Source organism: Oratosquilla oratoria, chromosome 36 (assembly GCF_046742065.1).
Source record: "Oratosquilla oratoria isolate Oo_2021 chromosome 36, ASM4674206v1, whole genome shotgun sequence".
Classification (NCBI taxonomy): Eukaryota; Metazoa; Arthropoda; class Malacostraca; order Stomatopoda; family Squillidae; genus Oratosquilla; species Oratosquilla oratoria.
Window position 1 is genome coordinate 33,968,286 of NC_134812.1, and position 22,500 is coordinate 33,990,785.

The following is a 22,500-nucleotide window of genomic DNA, read 5'->3' on the forward strand; positions in this document are numbered from 1 at the left end:
AACGACAGCACCTAACCCAGTACACTCTCGAGAAATCCACATGGAACATCTATTCGTCTGCACTTCGTTTCCAGTTCCCATCTTTTGGGGGTTCATCCCCTCGTCGGTTCCACCCCAAACACCACTTCTACTTCTTCCAAATATATTTTGACTAGGTTGTTATTCGTCTCTTCTCCTCCTTACCCGTAGTTATTAGGCTGGTTTTATGACATTAGTTTACATATTTCTGTTTTTACGAGTATATATATCTATCCAAACATAGTTACTCGTTCTTTCAGCACCTACATGTCGTTCCCGCCCTCGTCTGTCAGCACAACGCCGTCGGCAAACATTATGTGGTTATTCTCCACGCCCACTGCAACCAAGTCTTTCCCCCAAAACCAAACTACCCTATTGTTCTTCCCTTCCACTGTGTCATTACACCTTCCGTTCCTATATTAAACAATTCTGGCGACATCACCCTAAACTACACCTTCTCTTCACACAATGTCATACTGATCCTCCTTTACACCCTCTCCCGTCCTATGACGCAGACAAAGGCATTACATCAAGACAGCAGGGCAGGACTCGTAGAAATGTATTTCAGTTATTGGACAAATTTAGATTTAAGAAGGAAATAGGCAAGAACTGGTTTACTAATAGTGGTTAACGAATGTAATAGACTTTTGTTGTTTTTTTAAGAGAAAGTTATATAACTTTATGGGTGGAAAAAACAGGTGGTAAAGGATATGGAACTATCTAGTGTAGACCTTATGGTCTCTTCCAGTCTCCTCCTTCTTTTGTCTTATGTTCTTATCTCCTTTCTCTTCCTCAATGTTCCTGTATCCACTCAGCCATATGCCTTTTTCAGATCCAAGAACGCCACGTTCGTCGCCCTCCTATCTTCATGCACTTTTTGTCTTATGTTTTTATATGAACACTTGAGCCATGTATCCTCATCTACCATAATTACAAATTACAATGAGTTACAACAAAGTATGCATATAGAAGACCTTTTGGCCCATCCTGTTCCTCCGGTCTTTGTCGTTTCTCTTGTTCTCTTTCTAAATATGTTATACATTTTCCCTAGATGTTCAGTAAACTCGTTCATACATTTCTTTTTGTCTCTCTTGTCCGTAATAAAATGGCCTCCACCCATAATCTCGCCCAACCCTGCACACTTCCCGTCATGGCCGTGTCTTTCAGGTATCCTTTGCAGCCATTCCCTTTATGTCTATGTCTCTTCTACTCTTCAGCATTTCCCCCTCAATATCCCGTCCGCCATTGGCTTAATACCTGCCCTTAACATGTTCACGGAACATTATACTACCACACCCCCGTTTTCCTGTCTCGCTTCCCTCATTCCATCCACTACAGTTGCTACATCGATGCCAGTTAGTCGTTTTTTTTCTGTTCAATTGTTCGATGAGAATGGAAACATTCACAGCGGTCATCGTTGTTATTACTACAGTCGTCATCGTTATTGTGATTCGATTAATTGTTATTATTCGCTACTACTCGACCCTTCCGTGGGACTCTCGTGCATTGGAGAAGTCAACATCATGCGTCTGGCAACGTCTGGCAAGTTCTTCTTGAGATCGGCACGATCATGCAATGTTCATTGATTAATTGAAAACTATTGAACGTTTTTGATGACTGACCTGAGACCATAATGAGAATGCACCTTCGATGTGCCGAATCTCTCTCTCTCTCTCTCTCTCTCTCTCTCTCTCTCTCTCTCTCTCTCTCTCTCTCTCTCTCTCTCTCTCTCTCTCTCTCTCTCTCTGAGAAGATGCATTGAAAAAATTCACTACATTTTTTATTGAGCAAGAAGTTCGGGTTTCAATATGCTTTTTTGTATTATAATTATAATTGCCGTTATTATTATTGTAATGTTATTGTTTTTATATAATCACAGTTATTGTAATTGTTTTTAGTAGGGGCAGTAGTAGTAGTAGTAGTAGTAGTAGTAGTAGTAGTAGTAGTCCCCCCCCCCGCACTGGAGCACTGACTGCGTAGTTACATGTAGTCAACACCAAAGAGACTATCGTGACACCCATACGGCCCAGAGTCATGCAGCATTCTTTTGTGCTCGAAGACAAACCACCACTCGTAGAGGGATGCTGGACTGCTTTAACTCTCCCTTAGTTTTATTGAACTTGTTTGATGGTGAGGGATAATAATACCACCGCTGTTTCCGTGTGTGTTTTAAAAGGCGATTGAAGTGGTTATTGTTACAAATTTGATCATTTAGGACGTTATTCGCCCTGAGAGGTGGGCCGGTTGCCAATGCTTTTGTCGGAGATCGGGGTCTATGACCGTATAAGGCCCTTAATGCCCTCCCGCGTTGATCCTATAACGACGCGAACGGTTTCAGGCCTCCAAACGCTGGCGCCAAAGTCCGCTCCTCCACCCTCTTCATAATATATCGTCGGTACACTATCATTACCATCATCACCATTATCACCATCACTATTATTATTGACATTGTTGTAATTCTTCTTATTCTTTTTTCTTCTTCTTCTTATTATTATTATCATTGATAATATTGTTATTATTATTGTCATTATCATTATTTATTATTATTAGTATTAGTATTATTCTTATCATTGTCATTATTATCAGTTATTTTATTATCATTATTATTATTATTTTTATCATTGTCATTGATAATATTATTATTATTATTATTATTATTATTATTATTATCATCATTATTATTATTATTTTCATTATGAAGGTGATTTGCCCACGACACTGGGTAGGGTAGACACTTGGAATTTAAGGGAGGCAGAAGAGACAGTTTTAATGTGCTTGAGACGTGTTTGTCAAGGATTGGGGTCACAAAGATGGATGGAGTGAGAGGTGAGGGGATGGGGGAGGAGAGTGGGGATGGAAAAAGGGAGCTGGTAGATAGAATTGATGAAAGAATACTGGGATGGTTTGGGCTCGTAGAAAAGATGGTTGAGAAGAAACTAGCATAAGGATAGTGGAAGGCAGAGGTAGATGGAGTGAACTTGAAGTGGATGGGGCCGAAAGTGGCATGGGTGGATGAGGTGAATGGATTTGAGTAAAAGGGGAATGTCTGTTGAGCGGGGAAGGGAGAAGGCAAGGGATAGTTGTGGTTGAATGGTTGTGAATAGACTGTAAATTGAGGTTGCTCAAAGGGATTTCTCCTCTCCTCTGTTTTCGTTTGAGGGGAAGAGGCGCAAGTGTAGCCATGTAAATGAAAATGTGGGGCCCTCCTGTGGAAATACGGTCTTGGTTGTGACCCGAGCAGTTGGTGATGGGTACACACACACACACACACACACACACACACACACACACACACACACACACACACACACACACACACACACACACACACACACACACACACACACACACACATATATATATATATATATATATATATATATATACACACACACACATATATATAAATATATATAATATATATATATATATATATATATATATATATATATATATAACACCTTGTTTTCTTAAGAGTGTTTTCCATATGTCTTATTATGGACTTGTTCTTATTTAAAAGGAGGTTTATGAGTTCACTATAGGTTGTCGCTATAGCTCAATCGCGATTTCGGGTACAATAACCTTCATCAGTATCATGGGATATTCGTACTGGGTGGTTAGGTAATAACGTTCCGAAGAATAGAATGATATTACATATTTGCTCTTCACTGGGGGAGGTTCCCGGGTACTAGGAGAGGTTAATAGTAACTGGGAGAGGTTAATAGGTAACTGGGAAAGGTTACTGGGTGGCTTCTGACTTTGGGTTGCGACGAAATGTCGTGTGATAGGTTTTATGTCGTTTTATTCCATACTAGGGTTTATGGTGTTCTGTCCCATACTTGGGTTTGTAGCAGTTTTTGTGCTTGGGTTAGTGGCAGTTATTCGTATGCTTTGGATTGCTTTAAGGTCCTCTGTTTGTATATTTAAATGTAGGCTCAACTCTTTGATATGCCTCTAAAATTGGGAGGCGTTTATTGTCTGTACATATATTCAAAATATCTATTTTCTTCTAGCATGTTTCTTGTCGGGGCTTTGTCATATTTAGTTCTTAGGTGGTTTTTAGGGGTTCCTGATGTAAAATGGAAAAAAAGGCAACGGGATAGCCTCATTGTCGTCAGGAACATTTAAACCTATACATGACATGTGACTTTTGAAGTTCCTTTTTCCCTCGGTGTGGTACGAGGTATGCATCTCTTACCTATATACTGTGTATATATATATATATATATATATATATATATATATATATATATATATATATATATATATATACATATATTGTGGGATCACGACAAGTGTGTGAGTGGCAAGTATGGAAATCACACGATTGGGAACAAAGAGTTCATTCCTGACCGGTTTCGCCTTATGAAACTTCTTCAGAGGTAATAATTTAAAGAATGTGAAAGCATTGGTATTTATAGGAAAGTTGCTGTGGTTCACGAGGGGTGAATTCTTATGGCGAATCTAAATGTCGTTATACATACATACATATATCAAGGCTTTTTCCCCCTTCCAAGGGAGGTAGCCAAAAAGGGAAAGGCATAAAAACACTCCCACCCATTTCATCCCTAAATACACTCCACACCCCTCCCACCCTTCCTCTCATCTGAGCACCTCCTGGATGACGGGTCATCCCTGCACCCTGCCCACCGCCCTGGGTCAGAAGCAGTGTCGCAAGACACAGTACATCCACAGCAAGGCCGCTTCATTTAATCGGCGACCCCCCCTCTCCGTCCCCCTTTGCATATAAGGAGAGGACGGGGAGAAATCCCTTCGGGCTGCGTCAAAATTTACTCACACATACTACCCCACCCTCCTCATGCAGTCACAACATCATCCATATACAACCATTCTCCACTCACCTCTGTCTTCCGTCCTCTCCCTTCCTTCCTCAACAGACATTCCCCTCTTCCCCAAAGCCCCCTTCACCCCATCCATCCACCTCATCCTAGGACGTCCCCTCATGTTCACTCCCTCCACATCTGCCTTCCATACCTCTTTTACTAGTCTTTCTTCACTCATTCTTTCCATGTGTCCAAACCATCCTAATATTCTTTCATCAACCCTATCTCCCAAATCCTTTTTCACCCCTGTTCTCCTCCTCACTTCCTCATTTCTCACTCTATCTAGCCTAGTAACCCCCACCATACTTCTCAGACACCTCATCTCAAACACATTCAAACTCCTCTCTTCTTCTCTTATGTTCCACGTTTCTGCCCCATACAGTGCTGTTGGCACAATCACTCCTTCATACAGTCTCCTCTTCGCATCCATTCCCAAATGTCTATTCCTCATTACACTCTTCAAACCACCAAGGCATTTACTCGCTTCTCTCAATCTACATTCTACCTCCACCTTCACTCCACCTTTTCCTGCTACACTTGCACCCAAGTATCTAAAACTATCCACTTCCTCCAGTCGCTCTCCCTTAATGTTCACTTCCAGTCTACTGCCACTTTCACCCCTTGTACATCTCATCACCTTACTTTTACCCACATTTATCTTTAGCTTTCTTCTATCACATACTCTCCCAAACTCTGCCACCAGCTTCCTCAATCCCTCCTCTGACCCTGCCACAAGCGCAGTGTCGTCTGCAAACAACAGCTGGCTCACCTCCCACTTTTCTCCATTTTCTTTAACCATCTCCAATCCCTGACTCACTACCCTAGCATTCACCTCTCGCACCACCCCATCCATGTATAAGTTGAACAGCCAGGGCGACATAACGCATCCTTGACGAAGTCCCACCTTTACTTCAAACCACTCACTCTCTCCATTTCCAATCCTAACACATGCTCTACTACTCACATAAAAACTCTTGACAGCTCCCAAAAGCTTTCCTCCTATCCCATAAATCTGCATAACCTCCCACAGTGCCTTTCTGTCTACCCTATCATAAGCCTTTTCCAGATCCATAAAAGCCCAGAAAACATCCTTCCCCTTTCCTATAGCTTTCTCACATATCTGTCTTACCACAAAGATCTGATCTACACAACCTCTACCCGTCCTAAATCCACACTGTTCCTCACCAATTACTCCTTCTGTTCCTCTCCTAATCCTCTCAATTAAGATTCTCCCATAAGCCTTCCCTACTACACTCAACAGGCTAATCCCTCTGAAATTACTACATTCACACTTGTCCCCTCTTCCCTTGTAAAGAGGAACTATACAGGCACTACTCCAGTCCTCCGGTACTCTACCCTCTCTCCAGCAAACATTAAATAATCTCACCAACCAGTCCACCATCACTGAACCTCCCTTTTTCAGACATTCTGCATGACATCCATCCAGACCAGGTGCCTTACCTGCTTTCATCATCTTTACAACTGCCTTCACCTCATCCTTCCTTATTTCTCCTCCATTCTCCTCACTCATCACTCTCATTTTCTTCGTATTTCCCACTGCAGCTATCTTTCCCTCCCTATCCTCCTTCACATTCAGCAACTCCCTAAAATATTCTGCCCATCTTCCCCTCACTGCCGTCTCTTCCATTATCAACTCTCCATCTGTACCTTTTACCTTTTCTTCCCTACTTGATTCGCCTCCTCTTCCTCTCTTAATTTCTTTCCAAAACATCTTTTTATTACTTTCAAAATTTTCTGTCATACTCCTACCCCATTTCACATCATTATAATTATTTATATTTGGTGTCCATCCCCGCCTACATCAAGTCCCTCTCCCTTCTGTGTTGAAAACAAACATATGGTTGACGGCAGAGCAAAAGCAGTGGAGTACCTCACCTTAACGAAAGGGATAAGGACATGGTCCACGGACACCTTAGTGGACCACACAACTTCCCAAGGTGGTCCTCAACCCGGAAGCTAGTGGAAGTTAGTGGATGCACGACGATTTTTTTTTAGTGTTGATCTCATCTTCAGGAGGTTGAATGACAACATAGTATAAATACAGGGTACATAGGAATACAGGTATAGAACCTTTGGGTTAATGTTGGACTCTGTGTTTAACTCGAACGTTATGGATGATATGCGTTTGGAAATAACCTATAAAGACTTATGAATGGGATTTTTTTGTGACGAAATATGTGTGACACGTGTATTGTTGAATCGTAGTGAAATGTAAGATCTCTCTCTCTCTCTCTCTCTCTCTCTCTCTCTCTCTCTCTCTCTCTCTCTCTCTCTCTCTCTCTCTCTCTGTGTGTGTGTGTATGTGTGTGTGTGTGTGTATGTGTGTGTGTATGTGTGTGTGTGTGTGTGTGTGTGTGTGTGTGTGTGTGTGTGTGTGTGTGTGTGTGTCTTTCTCTGTCTCCTCTCTCTCTCTCTCTCTCTCTCTCTCTCTCTCTCTCTCTCTCTCATTCTCTCTCTCTCTCATTCTCTCTCTCTCTCTCTCTGAGAAGGGAATAAAATGAAGAAATTTGTCATTAGACTTCTGTCTTGGGAACTAGGTGATGTCGTAGAGATTGGTTTGTTCAAAGAAACAGACCAGAAAACTGGAACAGTAAGATAAATGTCTCGAGCAAAGAAGAAAGTGGCAACTGCTTATAGACAATGAGATGGATCAGCAGAATGCGGAGAGTGTGGTCTGCCAGCTCTGGATGATACGGTATGCCGTGGCTTCTGTAATCATAGGTACCATTACAAAGAGGAATGCTCAGGAGTACCAGTTAAACGTAAGCTAACGCTTTACACCAGACTACAGAGATGTGTGACAGATATTTGATGGTGATACTGAGCTATGCTGAATAAAAAATGATCTCTCGAATGAACTGGATATTCAATAAGATTTAGATATACTAGAGTAAGGGTTTCGAGAGGGGCTTGTGAATTTTGTTCATATGTTATGATATGCAAATTGGCAAGAATAACAAAGTATAACTAGCAGGGCTTCTTCAGAAATACTGCTGGGCGAAACGTCAAATATATTGGATCCCATACATTGCGTTTGGCCTCTCTGCTACAGTGCTGTTGCAGTCGTTGCTACTTTTACTTATAACTAGTTATATGGGAAATCCTGAATTAGAGTGGAAAATGAAAGATGCGAGTGTATTTATCAGTAATCGTAAATCATCCAGGCATTTTATTTCATAGAAATCAAATAGGTCCCTGGGACTGATAGCACCATATTTTGGCTTCAGAAGTCTGTCATCAAAAGTGATATAGGTAATTAATCCTCACATTTGGAATATGCCGTTCATATTGTCGCCGAACCTCATCAGGTTAACCTTGGATGTTGACTTCCCTGAGGATGCTGAAATTAACCTTTAGGAGATGATGGAAAAGGATTAAGTTTTGTAATCTGATACTTTTGGTCTCGCATCGTTATGAAGGCGCTTTATGTAAGATGTCATAGTGCCTGTAACCCCAGTAATTATGTGAAATTATGAATACGTACTTTTTGAGACGACTGTACGTTCGGGTTAGGCATCTCTCTTTAACCTTAATTCAATGGTTTTCAAAATATTTTAGAATGGTGATGAAGTTTGAAGGGTACGTGTTCAATCATTGGACCTTATCTTGCTCTTTTTCATTTTACCTGCGTCTTTTTTATTATCACTGGAGTTGTCGATGCCTTATCTTTGGACACTGAAATAAACTAATAATTAAATTCTACATAATTTATTTTATCCCTGAAGTAATGAAACTCCAGTAGTGATCGGAACTCTGGACTGGGTCCGTCAATATCATTTCTTGGGAGTCTGAGCTACAACTCAAACCGAGGTAGAGCGATAATGTGGATGACACTCGGTGCCGTTCATCGACTTCCTTTCAACTTCAGGCAGTCGACTTTATTGTGGACTATGCTGCTCCAGCTCCTGTGGCTGACCAGGGATACAAACCACGCAAGCTTGAGAAACCGCAAAAATGGGGCTGCCAGAACTTTTCTCTGGTGTGTGTGTGTGTGTGTGTGTGTGTGTGTGTGTGTGTGTGTGTGTGTGTGTGTGTGTGTGTGTGTGTGTGTGTGTGTGTGTGTGTGTGAGAGAGAGAGAGAGAGAGAGAGAGAGAGAGAGAGAGAGAGAGAGAGAGAGAGAGAGAGAGGGGAGGGGGAGGGTTCGAGTGGACCAAGGTTTTTGACCTTCAGTTAGAAGTATCGTTGCCTCTCCTGGCATCCAGTCAGGAGATGTGCAAATCATTCCTTGGCAAAGGTATTTTAGGCTCTTGAGAGAGAGACGGCTCTTCGTCATGGTCTTCCTACGTTCCTGCAGAGGATGGAAAACCTGGCTATCGCGGGCTTTTAAGCTTCTGGACGACTGCGGACCTCGGCTTGCACTTCTCCATAAAATTGCAACATCCAAACTACCGATGTCCACCGTCATAGCAGCCGGCCCTTGTAGCATTCTCCGTTATGATCTTTCCGTACACGAAGAGTGTACGCATGTGCACTCTGGCTAAGGAGAAAATCCCACTCCGTGACGCGGCCGGGGAATGCCGTACATTACATAGATGTCTCATGAGACCCAACCAGTAGCCGCTGCACGGTGAGATCTGCCTTCGTGAAGAATTTGTTGGGCGTTTGGTTAGAGAATCACTGACACCTTCTCGACGCTGCAGACTGAAGCCATTGCGACCCAGGGGAATTTGGAGGAAGACCCTATCTTACGACCTGGCCCTGTGGTGGACCACATTACTCAAAGTACCTGTTCAGGGTATCTATAGTCCAGTGACACTATTAGTCTCTAGTCCTCGGTGTATGTGTTACTACAGTGGTACCAAATACAGGGGAGGAGTATGACCTTCAAGTGGGTGTCAAGCCACATCGGCATCTAAGAGAGGTAAAGGGTAGACCTGACTGTAGCTGGGACTCAAAAAAAAAAATAAATAAGGATTGACGTTGCACAAGATTCACTTAAAAGCATGTGGAGAAGGATGCTGAAGATTTCATGGACAGAATTTAAAACAAACTAAGAAATACTGCAACAAATAGAAACACAGGGAAACAGTAGCAACTATTAGGAAAAGACAGTTACAGTTTGTAGGACACGTCATGAGAAAACAACAATTAGAACATATGTGCCTAACGGGAAAAACAAGGAAAGAGGGCAAGAGGAAGACCACGCAGAAAATATGTAGACGGGTTAAGGACATCTGTAGGAGAAGAAATAAATGTCATCATCTTAAGAACCATGTGCAGACAGGAATGGAGCACCTTGATGGCCAACGTCCAAGTGGATACGGCACCCCGGTGAGGTGAGGTTCTTTGTTTGAGAACGAACACAGGGATTCCTGCGGCAAAGATTGGAAGTAGAGGTCTTCGACCAAGACATATGTTACCTCAAAGTCACTGCGTACGCACACTTGTCCCTGCTATTTCGAGGTTCCGCTTCGTAGATTCCACTTGGAGGATCGTTCATTGTGACGTGTCATACAATTGTACATCGATAGTACAGGCACTGTCTAACAGTCCGCGCCAAACTACAGTAGAATTTGTCAGATTGTCCCGAAATTACATTTCTAACGGCACAGCCTGAGGCACCCTGGGGATTTTGTGAGCCGAAATGCCGGCGAACAGATCCCCAATTAAATCTAAATCTGTCGGCTGGTAGAAGCGTTAATCCTTCCTCTCCCACTCCTCCTCTCCCATGTCATCTAGCGCGTAGGCGACAGATAAGTAATCCACCAGGATGGTCAGGTACTTCTAAGACCATGAGAAGATCGCTGTTTTAGTTTTAAAACAAAAACAATTCATAGTGGTCAGAAAAATGAATGCACGTAGGCAATAAGATGGGATTGTAAATACAATAGTCATACCTTAACGAAACGTTCTCTATTATAGCACGTAAATTTTGTTTTATTTTGTTTGTTGTGTTTTTGTGTGTTACTTTGTAATAATTTAATAAATTTAGATATGAGAATATCAGTGAGTTTAGCTATATACATATTTTAAAAGGTAGTTCTAATGCAAAGCTAGTTTATGTAATTGTAACAATAAAACCGGCGGAGGGGATGGAGGAAACAAAGAAAACGGAAGGCTGTAAGGGTAGACAATATTAGTGACTGGGGCGGGACTATTCCTTCATATAACACAGCTACCGATAGTAGAAATAATAGAAGAGGGTACACATATTATCATATTGGAAATTGCAAACGAATGTTTAAATGTGCGTGGTGTATACGGTGGTGCATGTGTACACTACAAACTAAATTTAGTGTATATTTTTGTTATACTGTGTAACCGTTTGAATAAAATCATGTCTTCAGCTAATGCAAGTGTTTTAGGTATAGTTCACCTGTGGCAGTTTCTGTCGAACGCCCTTCTCCCCATGATGGTAAACAGAAGATCGTTTTTATTTACCCAATCGTAGAGTACAGGAAAAGAGAAACGCTCGTGGGACCTACCTCTTACCAATTTATCATAACAAGCTTCAAATTTGTAAATTATTTCCGTGTGTGATTCACCATGGTCTTTGGATCACGTGCTGGACTCGTAATCGACAGCTATTTCCCTCCCGGAAGAGTGCTCAGAGCTCGTATGACCGATCTATGGGTAATGCTGTGACCTTACACGCGCACATACACCCAACTCCCCGCCCACGAGAGTTGGAGTAACGTCTCGAAGCGCAGCAATACTGAAATTATTTCAGCCCTGGGTAGGATTCAAACCCGGACCGCTGTAGTGACAGTCGGGGACTGTACCAACTGCGCCACCGAGTCGTGTGTGTGTGTGTGTGCGCGCGTGTGTGTCTTTGTAAGCGATTGATGGGGTCCCTCTGAAGTACAGAATTTCCCGACGGCAATGGAAAATAATATACAAAAACAATATCCTCTCAGTGCGTTCATTGTGAGTGCCTCACACCCATACCATTTTAATCTACAGTCAGTTCGATTTTACGAAGTTTACAGTTGTACTGAGATTCTTTAGTGCCAAGGGCTTGTACATGCTTGGTTAGGGGGGGAATTTTTGTTTAAGGACCCTTCAATATTTTCGATAGAAAAAGGATTATAGCAAATCGCGATAAATCCCTTTCCACTTTTATGTTATTCATCTTCTCGGGGCAGCTTTGATCGCGAAGGAGCCAAGTTGGAGCCTAACAACAAAGACAAAGACTTGTGGTGGACAGGAAGAACTTGTTATTCATTGAGAAGAGTGACAAGGCGAGTCTGTATTTTTATTTATTATGTCCTGAGACTCATGACTGTCGCCTCGAGTCATACGAGGAATTGTCACCCCCAGAACGCCCACACGAAGAATCATCACCCCATTAGATCCCATCTGAAGAATTGTCACCCCAGTACGCCGAATATCAACATTGGAATAAAGATTAGGTTAGGTTGAATGAAGGTAATGCTTATTGTCATTAACTTATACAACCGAGGGATCATGAATCCAGGATGGTCGACATGAAGAATTGTCACTATAGGATAGCCCACATGAAAATTTTTCACCCTGTCGAAGTTTAGGGTGACGATTCTTCATGTGATCCGTCGCCTCATACTCAGACAGGAAAAGAGATTCCAGTGTCGAAACTTCTTCATTGCTTAAACATTATATGACCAAATGCTTTGCTAAGCATACATTGACGCAATACTGAGTTTCGAAGGTCAGTAGGGTCGGACGTTCCTATTTACATAATGTGGCCATCAAACCATTTTAGTGGGGATCTAGGCGTTTGTGTCCGCCACACCTAGACCTCAAGGTCCTTGTGTCGCGTTCCTCTCTTCACGCCCAATGTTGACATATAAGTGGCCGGTCGAAAGAAGACCACGAACATCATGCAAATATGTATGATAGCGTTTAAGTCTACTTTCTTGTTTATGGTTAATTCAAGCTCTGAATCCTTTCAAGTCTTTTATTTGATGTATATGCATATTTGTATGTTTTTAATGTAGAGTGGAGTCTTTTAGGAGGCTGGACTATAACGCAGTAGGTACAGATTTTAATTTCGTTACACCCGGAATGTTAGACTGACTGACTCGTCTTTTACAAGATAAGACGAAATCTGCGGAGATAAGATATCACCTCCTCTAGGATTAGACCTATGTGTCTTTAACTATGATGATTGGCCATCTTCGTATCCATGTATAATGTTTTGGGCATTGGCTTTGGGACATAGAAGGACATGACACACCCACTGGCGTTCCATTGGGTCTCCTGAGTCATGTTATGTCTGATGATGTACATATTGGTGCCTTTCAACGCTGCTATTTCTCGCCACGTGCATGGTGATTCACCACACTTGTGGTACAAATGTATAATACACAAGTATAGCATAGCGGACTTTCAGTAGCCCCAGTTACCCTCCTAACGCGTAATCCTTCGTGGGTACAAACTAATCCACCTATGGAACACGTAGTCCATGAGGTAATAAAACACCAGTTCAGGAGTTTAGGTTAGTGTTTTCAAACTTGTACAGACCACCTAAATACCTTAAAACTGGTTTAGTGTTACAATGATGATATGTAGCTTTCTCCATTCATTGTGAAAAATCATGTATCATTCTTTTACCTCAAAGATGTTTCTCTAACCTAAATAAAACCGTCTGGTCAGAATAAAGTAATTAAATGTCTCCGATTGAGCAGCAATTTTAGCCTTCACTGCTTCCAAAGCTGAATAGAATCGTTAGGCGTCACCCAAAACAAATTTATTCAAAAAGTTAATATCAGTTTTGATTTCCTACCTCTGACACACGCACACACACACACACACACACACACACACACACACACACACACACGACTTGATGGCGCAGTGGTAGCGTTCGCAGCCGCCACTACCGGGGTCCTGGTTCGAATCCCGCCCAGGGCTGAAATAATTTCAGTATCGCTACGCTGTGAGTCGTTACTCCAATTCTCTTGGACAGGGAATTGTGTGTGTGCGTGTAAGGTCACAGCATTACCCATATATGAACTCTGAGCTCTCTTCCGGGAGGGAAATAGCTGTCGATCACGAGTCCAACACGTGATCCAAGACCATGGTGAATCACACACACACAAGCGAACCGCAATTGAAATGAGTGCCCAGAATCCGTCAGCCGGCGCGCATGCGTCATCGTTTGTTCAAAAGAGTTGACGTAATAAAACGTGAGTTTGAAGTGATTGTAATTCTAACGCTGACATTGCAGGAAATGCCAGCACACCAATGACCTTTGCTGCGTTCAATTCTGACTCCATCTCTACGCAACAGAATCGCCTAGATGAGAAATAGATTGCAATATATATAAATCTCCATGAACGTCGGGTTCGCGTGTGTTTGTGTCTATATATACGCGCGTGCAATAAACGAGTTTTACAGGGCCGAGTGATACGCTTTGGTGTCCTCTTTTTTCATATATATATATAAAATCATTCTTTTTTCTTTTCTTTTCTTTATTAACTCGAATTATCAAGGAATAGATCACATCTTTAGTGTCTTGCGATCAGTCCCGACCTCAACCAGGAAGTGAGTAAAAAGTGTGAATTCGTTTCAATTGTGGTTTTGCTCCAATTGTGAGATGATGAGTTTACATCATCCCCACGGCCATGTATATATATCACAAGTCGCTCCCAATCTCCGTGTCCCACGATCATCAGTATCGTGAAGATTGATCGTGATTGTAGAAATGGTATACCAAAAGGACGCGAAGCAGGACTTCCTATGTGGCACACTAACCTATGCGCGTCAAAGCTCATCTAAATTAAATAATATTAAATAAAAGTGGACTTAAAGGTCCTATATCTTCGTATCATTATGTATGAAATATTTTGCCTTTCTTTGGCACCATCTTTTCGATGGTAAAAAAAGAGGTTATATGACGACAACGGATATATCGTTGGTCGTTCGGGTAACCATGAAAACGATATAACGGACGACTGTCGCGTGCAAGATAAACAATTCACTTGTGTATTATTTCACATGTTATTACGTGGGATGTTGATACTTATACCTATAACATACTATGTTAAAATGAATTTTATAGAATAGGTGCATTTTGTGCCCTTGTCTTGCTAGTTAGTATTGAAAAATACAAAATTTTACATATATATATATATATATATATATATATATATATATATATATATATATATATATATATATACTGTATATATATCTCACTCACACGACTTAAACGAATAAACAAAATAACCAATCGACAGCCAGTTGCAACATTTTAATTTGATGTTGATCCAAACGCAATCTAACCCATCATGGGGAATTTGATTCCATTCGCTGGCGATACACGGTTGACGAAGTTGTTTCTTCTTTCTGAAGAGTGTCAGGTGCGACTTTGGACTGTCAGAGTGAAGGAGTGCATTTGGGACACACTAAACCCCGTGTGTGCTTGCGTGCGATTCACAATAATCTTGGGCAACGTGTTGGTCTTGTTATCAGTAGTTATTACCTTCCCGTATGCGACTTTGAATTCATTTAGTCCTTTAGGTAGATAATGGCACCTTACATCGCGCACTCAACCTCTTGATCAAGGGAAACAGGAACGGCTTGCTATTATGGTTAAAGCTTTCACACCCTGAGCGAGACATTAACTTGGTACCGCAGCGTGACAGCCTGCGACGCTATCCTCCACACCAGCAACCCGTGTATAAGTTGTGTGTGTGTATATGTGTTGTGTGTTTATCTGTGTATGTTTGTACTTGTTCGTGTGTGTGTTAGTCTCGCGGCCAAAATTTATTGCTCTCCCAGATGAGAGTTCATAGCTCATAATGGCCCGATCTGTGGATAATACTGTGACCTTACACACACGCGCGCGCACACACACACACACACACACACACACACACACACACACACACACACACACACACACACACACACAGTATGAACAAATATTGGACAAACTAAACTTATTAACTCTGGAGCAAAGAAGAGAAAGAGGCGATTTGATATCCATATATGTAATTATGAAAGGGATGGAAATCCTTGTCAGGGATGATCTACTTAAATGGGACAGTAGAAATACAAGAGGACACAAGAAGAAACTTAAAAAGGACAGTTATAGAAGAGATCTGAAAAAGAATAGCTTTCCACATAGAGTGATAGATACATGGAATAAATTGAAAGAGAAAACAGTGAGTGCTAAAACTATACACGACTTTAAGAAAGAACTGGATGTGGGAAGATACAACTGCGGGGCCCTACGAGCATAGCTCTTCTCCCGCAAAATACAACTAGGTAAATACACACACACACACACACACACACACACACACACACACACACACACACACACACACACACACACACACACACACACAACTCCTTGCCCACCAGAGTTGGAGTGCCGGATCACAATGCAGATCCTAAATTTTATTCAACCGTGGCCGGGAGTCGAAATCGGAACATTGAATTAGCAGTCGAGAACGGTACTACTACACCGTCGAGTCCAGTGCGTGTTTGCGTGCGCATAATATTGTGGATATACATCTGCCTGTGCATGTGCTTGTACGAGAATGTGTTCTTTGGTATGCCTGGGAATTACTAGTGCCTTTGCTTTTGTGTGTTTGCGTGTACATAGCCGTTTGTGTGTCACCGCTTAATAGGAGGAATGTGTGTGTGTGTGTGTGTGTGTGTGTGTGTGTGTGTGTGTGTGTGTGTGTGTGTTGGGACAACCGTCCCCCTGCCCCTCTCTGCGGAATTAAAGGATGTCTTTCATCCTGTTACGCATATTAAACCCTTCACTCCGGTAGAAGTATGTTTTATTTGTATATTGTATTTATTCATTGTATTTATTTATTCGTTTATTTGTTTAGTTTATTATTCATTTATTTTGTTTATGTATCTCATTATTACTGATCTGATTATCTGGTTATTTTGTTTTGTACCAAATGTATTTTGTCGAAGGGATATGGATTACGGCCTAGACTCAGTCTATGGAGGCTCCATTTTGGTCCAATGATGCTCGTCCCCCTCCCGTCCCCCCCCCTCAAACCGAATTACATAGTCTGATATTAGCCAGAAGAAATGTTAAAAATAGTCACCGTACCGAGCGGGTTAAACCTCGTTTTTATGTCGAGAAATTTTGAATTTTCACCAGTAAACGCCTAGCCGCCGCTTAAACCAGATGGTGTCACAATTGCCCCCACGTGTGTGTGTGTGTGTGTAGCGGGGGGAGGGGGAGGGGGGTATCTGGGTCAAGTGTCTGTCACCAGAGGTTGTTGGGGACCGACCCCGGATCGAGTTCGAAGTTGGTGTGTGTGTGTGTGTGTGTGTGTGTGTGTGTGTGTGTGTGTGTGTGTGTGTATGTGTGTGATTGATCATGGTTCACCATGGTCTTGGATCACGTTTTGGACTCGTGATCGATAGCTATTTCCCTCCCGTAAGAAAGTTCATAGCTAATATGACTGATCTATGGGTAATACTGTGACTTTACACGCACGCACACACACCCAACTCCCCGCCCACGATAGTAGTAGTAACAACACGCAGCGCAGCGATACTGAAATTATTTCAGCCCTGGGCAGGATTCGAACCCAGACCGCCGTAGTGTGTGTGTGTGTGTGCGTGTGTTCACTTAAATGTAACATATAGGAAAGAAGATGAGCTTGTGGGATTTCGTATATATTTCACCATTTATTAAACCTAATTTTTAATTCTCTTTTGGTTTTAGCCTGGACTGTATATTATCTTCTAAGTTGCCCCTTGGATTGATGCATCTATATAAAGTACAACGTTTCATGACATCCATCTTACATTGGTCTTCATCTTGTTCTCGTGACCAGAGAGATCTTTTCTGTCAGTTTTATTTACTCCATTTAATAACCTAAATACCATAATCATGTAACCTTTCTTCCAGTGGTTGCGTGTCTAATGTTTTTAGTTCCTCTTCATACTTTTTTTATCAACAATGCTGGGAACCTTTTCGGTAGCTGGTCTTTATATTTTCTCGATATTGTTTATGTCCACTTTGTGCAGACAGCGCACCACCACTGCATATTGTGATCTAGGGCGGATCAGGCATTGTAATGATGATGATCATCTGGTCCACGGGATCACATGAAGAATCGTCACGCCAGACTTCGAAAGGGTGACAATTCTTCATGTGGGCCATCCTGGGTTTACGAATCTTTGATTATATAAATTGATGACAATAAACATAACCCTTATTCATCCTAACCTAACGTAACGTAATGTAACTTAACCTAATCTTTAGCCCGCTGTTGATATTCGGCGTATTGGGGCGACAGGTCTTCAAATGGGATCTCATGGGGTGACGATTCTTAATGTGGGCGTTCTGGTGTGACAATTTTTAAAGTGACCCCAACGCACTGAAAAGCTGTCAACTGTTGTCTTCATAGTTGTAGCGACAGTAGAAGCTACCTTACCACAAGGAGAGAGAAACAATGCATTCTATCCTGAGACATTTTCCCCGAGTGAATAGAATTGTCAAGAATTAACTAAATGACATTACAAATTTTAATTGTAGGAACAGATGGTCCGTTATTTCGAATTTCTGAAACTTGAAAACATGCCAGAACAATAGACTGCCTTTTTTTTCTGTACTTCTTTTGAATATTGAATTTCCTCGAATTTTAGTTATTTTTAGTGGAGAGCACTGCCCGTGATACTCAATTCTATACAAAATAAGTCCACGTGCAGTTAGGCGGAGCTTTTGGGTGGTCATGACATCATGTCGCCCTTCCCGGGATACGTGACGTCATGCCGACTCAGAAGACATTTTTCACAAAGGCGAGTAGACAGACTTTGGCACGCTTTAACTGGGTAATAACTTTGTCTAGTAAAAGAATTTCAATGAAACCTCTTCCCTGAACTCTGACAGAGAACACAAGTGAGTTTATTTTCGGGAGTCTTGAGAGTACAATCGGACACTGTTGCCTCTGCCAGAGCAGTGACTCTTGGGCCAAGGCCACGTTAGTCGATGCGACTGCCGAACCGTGAGTGGCATTGGATTTTCGCCCGTCGGCGCCTTGACAGACGTAGTTTTTGTTCATCGTCAGGCTTGACTCCGCGTGGATCGCTTCCCCAGGGCGGTTTTTATCAGGGGCTGTAGCTTGTTGAAAGCGAGCGACATCTTTAACAAGTATGAATGCGTACTCTTATGTAGTTCATTCGGTTTAGGATCTTGCCCTCAACTAAATGAAATGGGCACATGACAAAACCCCAATCTGCGTAGCAGACAAAACCCCAATAAGAAAATTGTGTGTGGGGTGTGTGTGGCATAACCTAACGTAACCTAACCTAACGTAACCTAACCTAACGTAACCTAACATAACGTAACCTAACATAACGTTACCTAACATAACCTACCGATTGGGGTATTGTCCATTCACGGAATGAAATACCTCGGAGAAGCAAGATTGATAGAATTTATCACCGTAACGAAAAGTAATCTTTCACTACCGCATCGTATGCATTGTTTGCATAAGTTTTAGGCAATAAATATTTCAGGGACATCGCTATGGACCCGAGTCACGCAGGATTCTACAGTCATTGGAGACTTGTCTCCATTCAGAAATGCTGATCACTTTCAGGGTCTATCGGTGGAAGGGAAATATTTATATATATATATATATATATTTTTTTTTTTAAGAATACCATCGTAAGATTCTTACAGTGGTATTCTTAAAAAGAATTCTTTCCTTATATAAAAATTTCCCCCCCAAGGATTTATATAAGATTTATATAAGGAAATATTTTTTAAGAATACCACCGTATGTGTCTTATTTCTGTTGTCCTTCATAAATCTCCTTTGCCGCATTATGAGTACCTATTCAGCGTGATGCTTTCCCTAAGGATAGAAACTGGTTGTCGATGGAGTGAAAGATGGAGTACCATCCGGCAAGAGGTTGTGACCTTAAGTTGAATGAAATCACATGACGTTAGCCAAAACTATTTATATGCGTCATCGTAGCAAAAAATATAAAGTGGCGATGCCACGGAAATTCATGAAAATCCTGACGGCGGCGAGAATATGAAGAAAAGTGCCATCTGGTACGTAATTACTATCATATGATACGGTGGAATAAAATCTTAATCGTAATAACATTGTGGCGGGTGGCAATCTGGAGCGATAAACTTATGCTCCACCGAACGTCGTTGAACACGTATCTTGTATCTTGTTCTGTATATATTCACCCTCGTAAACTTGTGAACTAGTGACAACGTATAGGTGTGGACGAAAATTGCCCGTGTCCATTGCAGCTGGTATTGTTTCGGTTTCAAATCGACATGTGACGCTTTCGAACGGTTGACCGACTCTGGGGCCTGGGTGGTCCACGGGCAGGGCAGTCGCCCACAGGCCAGTGGAGAAGGTGGCGACTGTTATGACGCCGTTTTAATTGAAACTGCCGACAGCTCAGGCACGTTTGGTTGTTGTCGACCGAGAACGCCTACGCAGCATGGCGTTTAATCAAATCTGACTATGATATATTCCTACATTCAATATTTAATGCAACCAAGGGATTGTCTTGGAATGGAAATGAGATGGCCTGGCGGTAACCAGAATTATAGGACAAGTGGTGTCCGGTGAGGAACAAAATATGTCTGATGGTAGACAAAATAAAAAGGGACATCCATTCCAATACGATAGGGGTTACATATTTCCTTGTTTCGTGTTTTGTAAGTGATTAATTATATACAATGTTTATTTCAAAATGGTTGATATGGACTAGATGTGAGGGTAGAAATTATCGTAGTCATAATTGGATAAAAGCACGCTACTGGTTGCCACGTATCCAGTATTATTTCTTTTATTATGTTTTTATTTATGGGAGATAGAGGGTCGGCTTTAACGATATTATGTTGAAAGTTGCTGTAACTCTGTGTCCGAGGGTGTGCCTTGGTGATGAGTTAAGTAGGCTGACGTGGAATGGGTTCATGTGTCGTCGCAGTGACCACGGCCTCAATTGCTTACAGTCCCCAAATCTCCCCACGCTCCCTAGTGGAGTTTAGTGCATCTAGTTAGTGTTGCAGCGATTCTATACTGCAATAGCGATACACTCAGCTGATACTGTCTGTCCCAAACTGACTCCTCCTCCTTCTCCTACCCTGGTTACTGATTGATTTATTGAGGCCGTCATTGTAGCAATTTAAGTGTTTTATTTGTAGTAGTCATTTCGGTCGTTTGTAAAGTTGATCGTAAAAGTTTTTTGATGTCGTTTCCATGTCCGATGGCCCTTGAAAGCTCCAGCCTTTCTGGCCGGCGGGTTTTTACATGTTTTTACAGTTTTATATTTGGGCCACAAGGGTCTCGCGTGTTTCTGTGTGTATTCGCTCTCACGTAACCTTGCAGATTCGCCGTCCAGAAAAGGTGGAACATGGAAGACCAACGCTAGGGTGTGCACGCCCATACGCACAGACGTTACAAGAAGATACACAATAGTGTTTCGTTCACCTGAAGAAATTAAACTGGCGATATCCAGAATAAATGCCAAATGATTAGTAGCGGATAATTTTAAAGCGAAACACTGCAACGTGTTCAAATATCATTGAAAATATGCATGTTACCATGTTGAATATATCAAGTAGCATTATATATATATATATATATATATATATATATATATATATATATATATATATGTGTGTGTGTGTGTGTGTGTGTAAATTCGCAGTTGCTATGACAATTGATAAACAAAAGGTTCATCATTTGATAGCTCAGCCATCGCGCGTGACGATTTGAGAAAAGAAAACCGTTAACGAAGGTAAACAAGAGTTCATTGGCCAGGTTATGGAGTATCGCCAATTGTCATCGACTGTGTTGCAGTTAGTATCGTATGATTACAATGCCCGTTAAGAACGGTATCAATGTATTACCACGTGATTTGACAGCTGGAAAGCAACGATGAGCGACCCAATGTCGTTAGTTAATGGACGAAGTGAATGATCAGGATGGAACAAAATGATGAAATATGTTTTCGCAAATGTATCGAAATGTGTCGGTGGTTAAAGAACGAGGAAATATTCCTACCGCGTGTTATATTCCACAAGGAAGCAAGGTCTTGGGAAAGTACACTTTAAGGATAAACAGCCGCAAGCTTACGAGGAAGCACAAGCCACAATGTAGCGTTTGACTTTGGACCTCGAATCTCCGTTACAATAGATCCTGAAAATGCAAATGAACTGTAACGTTGCAATGAACAGAATACGATATTGTAATCATATGTTTACATTGACAAATTCGTGAAATGAATAAGTATAATTGTTCTACCAATATTTTTGTGTCGTTGATGTTTACAACAAATGTGTTGTGTGGTGACAAATGGATGTTTTTTCTTTCAGAGGACATTACCAGTGGCTGCTGAACGACCGGCGGGTAACCGACCACGATGTGGTCCGGACAGCCGTGGCTGACGGCTCCCCGCTCCTCCTCTACTTCCTCGTCAAGTAAGTAGCTCGGTTGCAGTAGTTGCCTCGTTGTTTTTGTTTGTTATGGGATGTGTCCTGAGTTAGCAGACATATCTTCCTTTTGAGTATCGAAGCTAGCAGAGGAACTTCACATTGAATTAAATCATATGGTGCAAATCAGAATGAAACTACAAAACTACTTCTGTATGGAACTAACGAATACGTAGGTAAATAACAACGGATAATTTTTGTTAAGGAAAGGTTGTATGGCCACGTAATGTTTTTTATTTA

At 41.7% G+C, this 22,500-nt stretch overlaps 1 protein-coding gene across 2 annotated transcripts in view; it reads left to right on the top strand.

The window, feature by feature from the left end:
- Positions 1-22,500, top strand: part of LOC143018952 (uncharacterized) — a 258,421-nt gene that overhangs the window by 44,481 nt on the left and 191,440 nt on the right. For both annotated transcript variants that reach the window (XM_076174574.1, XM_076174575.1), the window contains exon 3: positions 22,144-22,248. In XM_076174574.1, the coding sequence (XP_076030689.1) occupies positions 22,144-22,248 (105 nt within the window). The remainder of the gene's footprint in view (positions 1-22,143; positions 22,249-22,500) is intronic.